This window comes from Sesamum indicum, linkage group LG13, assembly GCF_026168435.1.
Source record: "Sesamum indicum cultivar Baizhima isolate 11 linkage group LG13, ASM2616843v1, whole genome shotgun sequence".
NCBI classification, from domain to species: Eukaryota; Viridiplantae; Streptophyta; class Magnoliopsida; order Lamiales; family Pedaliaceae; genus Sesamum; species Sesamum indicum.
Window position 1 is genome coordinate 6,245,671 of NC_142669.1, and position 11,830 is coordinate 6,257,500.

Below are 11,830 nucleotides of genomic sequence, written 5' to 3' on the forward strand. Positions count from 1 at the left end.
TGCAGTGCGCGACCTTAGTGAAATCTGTGGTGTATCAGGAGATATTCGAATGGCCATGGAAGATTTTAATACTTGCATCCAGAATACAGGATTATTACCATTACCCATGCAGGGCGAATGGTACACATGGCACAATTGCAGTGCCGGGCCACGAAACCTTTGGAAAAGACTGGATGGCATGCTGATCAATGATAGATGGATGGATCGGTTCCCGACATCATATTATTCTTGTCTCACACCACGCACTTCAGACCACTCGCCAATGGTGTTATGTATAACATAGACAACAACAACTAGGAGGTATGTTTCGATTTGATAATTACCTCGCCTTATCACCAGAGTTTATGCCCAGTGTGCAGCAGGTCTGGCAGCATCACATCATAGGAGCACCTATGTATGCGGTTACAAAGAAACTAAAAGCACTAAAACCGGTGTTTAGAGAGCAGAGGAGGAACAAGGGAGACTTATCACACAATGTCCAGTTGGCTAAAGGGTTTCTTGAGATGGCGCAATTGCTTGTTAGCTCAAACAGGCGGGATGAACTATTCTTACAGTTAGAACACTGCTGCCGGTTAGTACTAGCCAAAGCAGCTAAACTTGAACAGGTTATGCTTCAACAGAGATAAAAAATGCAGTGGATGAAGGGGGGTGACCAGTGCTCCCGGGTGTTCTTTCGTAAGATTGCTCAAAGGAGATCGGCGAGGAGAATCTTACAAATTAATGATGATCATGGAGCCACTCACACAGATCCCGGAGCAGTAATTAATGAGTTTGTCATGTACTACCAAAATTTACTTGGTGGGGAGCGACGACGAAACATGATAGATCTTCGGTTCCTGCGACCATGGGCTAGACATATATTGAGTGAAGATGATGTCAGATCCTTAGTCTTGCCATTCACACCTACGGATGTCAAGCTGGCGGTTTTTGACATTGCTGAAGATAAGGCACCTGGGCCAGATGGGTATTCATCGGTCTTCTTCAAAGCTGCATGGCCCATAGTGGGGCAGGAGGTGTCTTCAGCAGTATTGGATTTCTTTAATACGGGCCGATTGCTGAAGCAGATAAATACTACACCCTTGGCACTCATACCAAAGGTACATTCCCCTATGACTGTTGGTGATTTTCGTCCTATATCTTGCTGCAATGTATTGTACAAAATTATTGTAAAGCTCCTTGTCCAACGGTTGAGTGTGATACTGGACAAACTTATTAGTCCGTGCCAAGCGGCGTTTGTGCCCGGACGAAGCATAGGAGACAATATTATGTTGGCGCAGGAACTTTTTACGGGATATAACCAGGCCCGTCTACCACCCCGGTGTGCTTTAAAAGTAGACATTCGGAAGGCATATGACACGGTGGAGTGGGACTTCCTGATTGCTGTGATGGAGTTATTTGGGTTCCCTTATACATTCGTGAACTGGATTGAGGCATGTGTCACAACACCCTCGTTTTCTGTAGGGCTGAATGGGAAACCTCACGGCTTCTTTAGGGGGCTAGGGGGCTTCGGCAGGGTGATCCTCTTTCACCATACCTGTTCGTGCTTGTGATGGAAGTCCTACACTTGGGTTTCCTACAGTTGATTAACCAGGATGAATTATTTTCCTTTCATTGGAAGTGTGATGAAGCCAGGATTTTTCAGCTGGGATTTACTGATGATTTGTTGCTATTCTATCGTGCTGATATGGACTCTATTGGAGTCTTTAAGACAGGGTTGGATCGCTTTGCTGAATGGTCGGGCTTCAGGCTGAATGTGCAGAAAAGCCATCTTATTATCTCACGTTCAGCACAAGGATTACGAGAGGAGATGCTGGGAGCACTCAAGTTTCAAGAGGGAGTCTTACCGATGAGGTATTTGAGGCTACCTCTTTTATCGTCTCGATTAACAGTTGTCGATTGTAGTCCATTATTGTTGAAGATTGATAAACGCATTGCGGGTTGGGAGGGTATGGCTCTTTCTTATGCTGGTAGGGTGCAGATTATTAAATCTGTACTCTTGTCGCTGAGTTTATATTGGGCATCAGCGTTCATCCTGCCAAAGATAGTTATAAACGAAATTGAGAAGAGACTGCGAACTTTCTTGTGGAAGGGGACAACAAACAGTGGTTATGCGAAGGTAGCATGGAAAGATCTATGTCGGCCGAAGGATGAGGGAGGACTAGGATTCAAGGATATTTTCATCTTGAATCGTGCATTAATGACGAAGAAACTCTGTGATATCATCAGATGCGATAGGACCTCAGTTTGGGTTGAATGGCTTTACCAGGGTCGGTTACGAGACACCTCCATTTGGACGATTAGGGAACATGGAGGATCATGGGGTTGGCGGAAAATTCTACGTCTACGCGTTTTCCTCCGCCCTATGGTGGACTATCAGATTGGAGACGGGAGGAAATCCTACCTTTGGCAGGACCCGTGGCATTATCTCGGCCCTCCTAGTGTCACATTTCCACGGGGACCGAGGCTACTCGGAATGGAGTTATCAACCAGACTGAGCACGGTGATTAATGGAGGAGAGTGGCAGTGTCCTCCTATCACAGATTTTGAGTGTCTGGAGATCACACACAATTTACCCACCATCCATGGAGGAGAGGACCGCATTATTTGGAGATTTGATCAGGGACAACCCACAGTTCAGGCTCTATACAGGCTTTTTGATCCCCCAGGAACGAAAGTAGGCTGGTCTTCACTACTTTCAGGATCACTGAAGATTCCACGTCACTTGTTCATCCTTTGGCTTGCTATTCTAGGCAAGTTGGCTACGACGGACAAACCATGATTAGCCCACCTTGGCCCATGTATTCTATGTAACGAGGGAGCGACAGAGACACATGGCCACTTATTCTTTCAGTGCAGATTTAGTCGACAGTGTCTTACAGCGATTCGAAGAATGGTACGATATTCTTGGCCCAATAGAGACTGGATAACGGATATTGAATGGGCTTCCCAGAGATGGAGAGGTAAGCACATTGTTAACATATCTTATCGAGCACTATTAGCATCATGTGTTTACCACATTTGGAGGGAGAGAAACTTGAGACGATTCGAGCACACCGAGAGGACACCTAGCACCATCGCTTTATTGATTGTTGAGGATATCAGGCAGCGGATCCTTAGTATCACTCTACCTAGATCAGTCAGTACACTAGCTTTATATAGACTGTGGCGTATCCCTTGGCCTGTCGAGGGAGAAACCAACGGATAACCACATTGTTGTATTGTACTATTATTTTACTTAATGAAACTTACATTTACCGAAAAAAAAGAAATCCTGTCAAAGCATAGTTCTTATCCTTCTGGTAGCCAATCAGAATGAACCCAGAGCTATCAGTGACATCAGCCTTGGAAAATGGATAAATGAGCCTTGCTTTACTGACCTCGCACCGAGTCAGTTTGGCCTTTGTCAACATCGTCCTGGTCCACCCAAAAATGGTCAATCGAACAAAACCTATCGGAATAGCCTTGATAGAGCCGTCGGATTCTACTACCTCTTACCGGTTTACTGATCACATGCTGATTATCAGAGTAGAAGCTGTATCACTAATAGCGGATGTTTGAACATCTTTAGGAGATTCAGGCTCTTTTTTTGGCAGTGGAGAAGTGGACGAGGATCGCGGAAGTGTTCTCGCTATGGTGATTCGGTGAAGAGTGCGTTAAGCCTAGTGATTCTTGTTGAGATCTTGTTGGTAGACCTCCACGATATGCGAATGTAGCAACTTCTGACTATGTTCCCCCTCCTAATCCTTCTACCACTACTGAGCATAAAACTGTATCTGTGTGTGAGGATGAGTACACTAAGTTCCTTCAGTATCAAGCAGCAAAGCTGTAATCTGTTCCTACTGCATCATTCGCCCTACCTTTCATTGGCCTTTTGTTGGGATACGAGTTCCAGCGAAACCCTCATTCATTTGTAGCTGAATTTCTCTTATTCGGGTAACATTCATTCCTGCTGTTTGTGGGTAGTCTTCTTGGTTTATCCTCTGTAATAAGAGGTAAGAGTAGTAGGCAATGAAATTGTAGCTAGAGCAGTAAATCCCTTTATCGATAAAGTGGTAATGAAGGGTCTGTAGTAAGCAAACCCAGTAGCTGCTCTTAGTAAGACCAGTCACAGGGATATATCGCTAAAAACCAGAGAAAGGCTGCTTTTAGGAGTGATATTTCAGAATAGGAATGATTCTTAGGAAGCAAAGCAACGTCTTCTCTTTGCGGGACTCCTTCTTAGGGCGTGAAAGCATGGAATCGGGCTTCCCGCTGAAGGATGTGTTCAAGTCGCTTCTTTTCCGCTTTCATCTGAGGCCAATAAAATCGAGCGCCAAGCAACGCCATTGTTCGGTGCTGACCGGGATGTCCTGCCCAGCCAGTGTCGTGACACTCCTTTAACAAGTCTTTAATGGTCCTTTTCTCTAATCAATTAGCTTCAATTTAACTTGAAGTTGGAGGAATCCCATTATTATTTTCTTTTTCAGAAGTGCTAGATGCTTTAATATTGTGTCAGACCGGATTAATGTTGAGTTGAGCCCAGCCCAAGGGGCAAGTCCGGATTCCTCTTTTTCACTCACCATCAACAGGAAAGGACAGTGGCATACTATTTATATTATATACGATTAATGTGCAGCTAGGAGAGCAGCTACTTATGACATTTCTAACTTTAGCTAGCTGACTGGTTTCCTACTGGCTTTCGACCTTTGGACAGCTATCCTTGCACAAGATACAGGAAAGAGGCTGACTACCTTTCTTTTTCCTTTGCCTTGAATCTGGGAAAAAAGTGGAGTTCTTTAATTTCAGGTGTCGCTACTGAAGCCCGATAGATCTCGTTCTAAACGAAAGGACTTGACCCGCAGAGTGTGAGGGGATCAATTATTAATCTTTAGCACGTCCAACCTTCGACACACGGGTCTCTTTATAGAGTTTCTTCCTTTCCTTAGCCTGCTTAGGGCTGCCTTAGGGGGGGATCTATTACTTGAAAGTCTAGCTGCTCCCTTATCTATAAGGGTTGTAAGCATTCCAGTCTCCCTTGTTTGGAAAGATGTTCACTCGTTAACTTCCTAGTTGCTTCACCTCTTGTTATACGCGAAGAAAGCTCTTTGCCAGACACTCACTTAACTGCTCCGCTGCAGGTGCGTATGAATATTCTTCATAGTGATACGTAGTGAACTCAATTACATCGAGCCTGGCTTTGAGCCTTCCTTTAATGTGGCACTTAACCCTGGCAGGGACCTTCTTTCTCCCATCCATTGAGAAATTTCTGTTTATGGAATCTATCCATACAAACCTTTCTATGCCCTTAGCACTCAGCTTGGAAAGACTGAATGCCTTGATTCTTCCTCTTCTCCTCTCCGAATGGAATGACTTGCGTATAGAAAGAAAGTTTTCAGCTTCAGGCAATCCCTGCGGGGCTTCCTGGGTAAGGGATGAGACGATTCGGAGATTTCGAATTTTCCAGGGTTGGGATATCTGCTCTAGCTCCAGCTATTGTTACAGCTGATACGCGACATACACATAGAATAGAACCTTAGTTGTGTAGTACTAATGCGAAGTAGGATTGGGGAACAGTTCCTATATAGCTGCTTTCAAGAGCTGAAATAGGCGAAAGGAAAGAAAGGCATAAGATGTCTAAGGTCTTTATCTTTGACTTTAGGATTTACTCCCTTCCATCCGTACAAAGACTCTAACAGATGATGAACTAAAGGGAGGATTCTTGGTTTGTCTTTCTCCTCGGACGGAAGTATACTATAAGCCCTGATTTCCCCTTTCGGAACAAGAAGAATTAAAGTTCTGATACTCCTTATCTTTGGTTTAGTTTAGTAGTTTAGCTATGGTCCAGTCTTGGGACTGCATCTCTCAAAATAAATTCAATAATCGAAGAAAGATTTGACTGAACTCAAAGAATTGCTTTCTTGAATTAGAACATTGTTCAGCCAGAGTTTTTCAGTTGGGTTTTGCTGATGATTTGTTGTTATTCTGTCATGCTGATATGGACTCTATTGGAGTCTTTAAAACAGGATTGGATCGATTTGCTGTATGGTCGGGGCTCAGACTAAACGTGCAGAAAAGCCATCTTATTATCTCACGTTCAGCCCAAGGACTTCGCGATGAGATGCTGACAGCACTCGGGTTTCAGGAGGGTGTCCTCCCGATGAGGTACTTGGGACTACCTCTCTTATCCTCTCGCTTAACAATTGCTGATTGTCGCCCATTATTGATGAAAATTGATAAACGTATTGCTGGTTGGGCGGGTATTGCATTGTCATATGCTGGTAGAGTACAAATTATTAAATCTGTACTCATGGCGTTGAGTTTATACTGGGCTTCAGCGTTCATACTGCCAAAGAAAGTTACCAATGAAATTGAGAAGAGGCTGAGAACTTTCTTGTGGAAAGGGACATCAACCAGTGGATATGCCAAGGTTGCCTGGAAAGACCTGTGCCGGCCGAAGGAGGAAGGAGACCTAGGATTCAAGGACATCACTCTCTTGAATCGTGCATTAATGGCTAAGAAACTATGTGATATCATCAGGTGCGATAGAACCTCGATATGGGTTACATGGCTCTACCAGGGTCGATTACGAGATACTTCCATCTGGACTATTAGCGAGCATGGAGGATCATGGGGATGGCGGAAACTCCTCCGTTTACGGATCTTCCTCCGATCTATGGTGGATTATAAAATAGGAGATGGGAGAAGATTCTACCTTTGGCAGGACCCATGGCATCATCTAGGACCTCTGCGTGATACATTCCCACGTGGACCGAGGTTACTTAGATTGGAGGAGTCAACAAAACTCTGTACGGTGATTAGTGGAGGAGAGTGGCAGTGGCCCCCTATCACAGATTTTGAGTGTTTGGAAATCACACATACACTACCCACAATCTATGGAGGAGAGGACCACATTATTTGGAGGTTCGACCATGGGATTCCTACTACTCAGACTCTTTATAGGCTTTTTGATCCGCCTGGACCGAAAGTAGACTGGTACTCGCTACTTTCGGGATCACTCAAGATTCCACGTCACTTATTCATCCTCTGGCTTGCTATCCTTGGAAAGTTGGCTACGACGGATAAACCATGGCTAGTCCACCTCGGCCCGTGCATTTTATGCAACGACGGAGCGACGGAGACACACGACCACTTATTTTTCCAATGCAGATTTAGTCGTCAGTGTATAACAGAAATTCAGAAAATAATACGATTCTCGTGGCCCAATAGAGACTGGATGACGGATATTATATGGGCGTCTCGGAGATGGAGAGGTCAGCACATTATTAACATGTCGTACCGAGCACTATTAGCATCATGTGTTTACCACATTTGGAAGGAGAGAAATTTGAGACGATTTGAGCAAACTGAAAGGACTCCCAGCACCATGGCAGTAGTTATTATTGAGGATATCAAGCAGCGAATACATAGCATTACATTACCTAGTTCAGTCAGTACACGATCTTTATTTAGACTTTGGCGTATCCCTTGGCCTGTCGAGGGAGACACCAACTGATGACTTCCATGTTGTACTGTACTACAATGTTATTAATGAAACTTACATTTACCCGGTGAATTAGAACATTGTTCATAGGTCGGAAGAATAGGGAGGAATTTCATCCAATTCGTACAAAGCTTCTCTACCCCCGAGACGAATACCAACCAATATTTGACTCCTTTTCTACGCAACAGAAGTACTCACACACCTTCTCTTGATGAAAGGGCGTAGGGAGATGAGACTCTATAAGAATATAAACTGAGCTTTGCCTTCATAGAAGGATCTTTGGATTTCTGTCTATGTTCTGAAAGAGAAGTTTCCCTCCCCTAAGCCCTTAGCTACAGAGAAAAACCCTCTCTTTCACAGCCGACCCGAGAACATATCTAAAGTTGACTTGACATGAGACTGAAGGAAAGGACCTGCGCACTTGTTCCTTCTTGTATCCGCATTGAGAAATATTCTAGTGTTCTTTGCTCCTATGAGAGGAAGGGACCCGCGTCTGGCCTCTTTCTCTAGACTTCCCTATCCCCGCCTAGGACAGAAGGAAAGGATAGCTGTTCCAGTCACGTAGCCCCGTTACGAGCTAGATTTAGGTTAGGATCGTTCAGTTGCACAACTGAATCTATATTTGAAGGGTCGGAGTATTTCGGCAAGATGCGTTTTCCTATAGAAGTAGAGACCTGTGGTAAAGCCCCGACTTGACCGATAGCGATAGAGGAGTTAGAGTTGGAAAAGGTTTCGGCTTGAGCTATAGGACCTACTTCCTATAACAGAACATCCTATAGCATCTATAAGAGGAGGAATTTTTTTTTTTTTTGGTAAATGTAAATTTCATTAATATAAGTAATGGTACAGTACAACATGTGTTCTTCAATTGGTTTCTCCCTCAACCCAAGGGATACATCATAATCTATACAATGCTCGTGTACTGATTGTTGAAGGTAAATTGACACTAAGAATTCTGTGTTTGACATCATCAGTGATCAGGATGCTCAAAGTGGCTGGTGTCCTCTCAGTGTGTTCAAATCTCCTCAAATTCCTTTCCCTCCATATGTGGTAGACACATGCTGCAAGTAGTGTACGGTAAGCGATATTGACAATGTGCTTACCTCTCTTTCGCCATCTCTTTGCTTTTAGAGGTAAACCGTCGTACCAACGAGCTCTAGACTACGCGTAGACGTATTATCTCATAAAAGATCAAGGTCGGGACAAGAGAAACAGAATACGTTTATTTACTAATATGATGGTCGGTCGTAGTTCTATTTTTGCTTTGAATTTCTCATATATATCCTATGAATTTCATTTTGCACCGGAAACTATTCTAGGAGAAGCTCGAATCCGTTCCGTTCGGATATTGATTGGTCTTGGTTTGACATGGTTTACGCGTTACTGGTTCCCGGAAGAGTTAATATCTCCATTAGCTAAACCCTTTCTTACCTTGCCTTTTGACTCGTATTTTGTTTGTACACAATCAACGGAGGCCTTCCCGACATATGTTGCAACGTCTTCAATAGCATGCTCTTACTTCGTTTTTCCATTAATTAGTCATCAAATTTGGTGCTTTTTGATCCCCAGTTGCTATGGGGAACAAAGGAGGAAATACAATCGATTCCTCCATTTAAGTGGTTCTCGCTTCTCCTTGTTCCTGTTCCTAACTCTTCCCCGGGTAGTTCCCAATGTTTGGCACTTTCCATACTTCATGGGTGAAACATCAACAAATTCGCTTATGATCAAGTTACAACCTAAGATCTATGACCATATTATGACTGTTCGTATTTCGTTCATTCCATCGGTATGCTCCCAGGTACCTGTAATTGTGATCCGTTCACTAGAACCAAGGGGTCTTTCTGTAGAAACTTCCACAAACAATCGTCGTTTTTTTATGGTTTTTCCGCTTCTCACAGCTGCTCTTTCCACACCTCCAGATATCTGGTGCCAAATTGTCGCCCGTTTCCTTATTCTTTGATAATAGAGTTGGCTATCTTTGTGGCATGGATTGTAGAAGTTCGTGAAGAGGGCTGGACGAGTGGAATGAGGGAGAGCGGCTCGATCGACAAAAAAGAAGAGTAGCCCCCCTAGAACCAAGCAAATTGATTATCAATGAATTCCAGAGCAATTCTCAACTAACATATGCGATTCATCCACACTTCCATTCCTTGTAGAGGAAGGCTAACTGCTTGCTAGCTGGGAGCTGTATGAGCGTTAACGTTCACGTACGGCTCCGTGAGAAGGGCGGTGGACAGAAATGGCCTTGTTGTACCTCACTCTCGTCTTTAATGGAGTCTGCTCTTTTTTTTTTGGGAGACTATGCCAATATGATCTTAATGAGGTGCGGGGCTTTGCATCTGACATTCGTTGGGCTTCCCTTTTCGGGAGCCTGCGTCCCGGCGTTTTTGTGCAATAAACCCCTCCGGCCGAAGACTAGTGGTAGGTGGTCCCGCGGAGCTTTCGGAAAAGGGTAGCCTAGTGTGTAAGCACAGCAATGAACCGCGGCGAACCCTCAGACGACCTATCTAAGATTAAGGGGGAGATCCTTAGTAGTGGTGACCCTTTCACTCTTCCACAGACTGATACATGTATCGAATGCTCATACGGGAAAGTTTTTTTTTTGGTAAATGTAAGTATCATTAAGTAAAATGAAATAGTAGTACAGTACAACAGTGTGGTTATCAGTTGGTTTCTCCCTCGACAGGCCAAGGGATACGCCACAGTCTATATAAAGCTCTTGTACTGACTGATCTAGGTAGAGAGATACTAAGGATCCGCTGCTTGATATCCTCAACTATCAATAAAGCCATGGTGCTAGGTGTCCTCTCGGTGTGCTCGAATCTTCTCAAATTTCTCTCCCTCCACATGTGGTAAACACATGATGCTAATAGTGCTCGATAAGATATGTTAACAATGTGTTTACCTCTCCATTTTTGGGAAGCCCATTCAATATCCGTTTTCCAGTCTCTATTGGGCCAAGAATATCGTACCATTCTCCGGATAGCTGTGAGACACTGTCGACTAAATCTGCACTGAAAAAATAAGTGGCCATGTGTCTCTGTCGCTCCCTCATTACATAGAATACATGGGCCAAGGTGCGCTAACCATGATTTGTCCGTTGTAGCCAATTTGCCTAGAATAGCAAGCCACAGGATGAACAAATGACGTGGAATCTTCAGTGATCCCGAAAGTAGTGAAGCCCAGCCTACTTTCGGTCCTGGGGGATCAAAAAGCCTATATAGAGCCTGGGTTGTAGGTTTACCCTGATCAAATCTCCAAATAATTCGGTCCTCCCCTCCATGAATTGTGGGTAAACCATGTGTGATCTCCAGACACTCAAAATCTGTGATAGGAGGCCACTGCCACTCTCCTTCACTAATAACCGTGCTCAATCTGGCTGATTCCTCTATTCTGAGTAGTCTCGGTCCCCGTGGGAATGTGACACTGAGTGGTCCGAGATAATGCCACGGGTCCTGCCAAAGGTAAAAAGTTCGCCCATCGCCAATCTGATAGTCCACCATAGGGCGGAGGAAAGCCCGTAGACGTAGAATTTTCCGCCAACCCCATGAGCCTCCATTCTCCCTAATCGTCCAAATGGAGGTGTCGCGTAATCGACCCTGGTAAAGCCATTCAACCCAAATTGAAGTCCTATCGCACCTGATGATATCACAGAGTTTCTTGGTCATTAATGTGCGATTCAAGATGGCAATATCTTTGAATCCTATTCCTCCCTCATCTTTCGGTCAGCAGAGATCTTTCCATGCTACCTTCGCATAACCACTGTTTGTTGTCCCCTTCCACAAGAAAGTTCGTAGTCTCTTCTCAATTTCGTTAGTAACTTTCTATGGAAGGATGAACGCCGATGATCAATATAAACTCAGCGACAAGAGTACAGATTTAATAGTCTGCACCCTACCAGCATAAGAAAGAGCCATACCCTCCCAACCCGCAATGCGTTTATCAATTTTCAACAATAGAGGGTTACAATCAGCAACTGTTAAACGAGAAGATAAAAGAGGTAGCCCTAAATACCTCATCGGTAGGACTCCCTCTTGAAATCCGAATGCTTCCAACATCTCCTCTCGTAGTCCTTGTGCTGAACGTGAGATAATGAGGTGGCTTTTCTGCACATTTAGCCTGAGCCCTGACCATTCAGCAAAGCGATCCAATCCTGTCTTAAATACTCCAATAGAGTTCATATCGGCACGGCAGAATAGTAACAAATCATCAGCAAAACCCAGCTGAAAAATCCTGGCTGCATCACACTTCCAATGAAAGGAAAATAATTCATCCTGGTCAATCAGCTGTAGGAAACCCAATTGTAGGACTTCCATCACAAGCACGAATAAGTCTCATACGGGAAAGTTG

The 11,830-nt window shown here is 44.2% G+C and overlaps 2 protein-coding genes across 2 annotated transcripts in view; one reads left to right on the forward strand and one right to left on the reverse strand.

Moving 5' to 3' along the window:
• The first annotated feature begins 8,714 nt into the window (after positions 1-8,714).
• On the forward strand, positions 8,715-9,555 carry LOC110011463 (putative tatC-like protein ymf16). Its single transcript, XM_088877260.1, is given in 2 exon segments — positions 8,715-9,429; positions 9,432-9,555. Coding segments are annotated over 2 exon segments (828 nt in total). The 3' UTR covers positions 9,545-9,555.
• Positions 9,556-9,597: 42 nt separating this feature from the next.
• LOC110011462 (uncharacterized) overlaps positions 9,598-11,830 on the reverse strand; it is a 2,416-nt gene continuing 183 nt past the window's right edge. Inside the window, 5 exon segments of the mRNA XM_088877261.1 lie at positions 9,598-9,649; positions 9,651-9,864; positions 9,867-9,987; positions 10,049-10,085; positions 11,819-11,830. The exon segment at positions 11,819-11,830 is cut by the window's right edge and continues 183 nt beyond it. Of these exon segments, the coding sequence (XP_088733387.1) occupies positions 9,598-9,649; positions 9,651-9,864; positions 9,867-9,987; positions 10,049-10,085; positions 11,819-11,830 (436 nt within the window).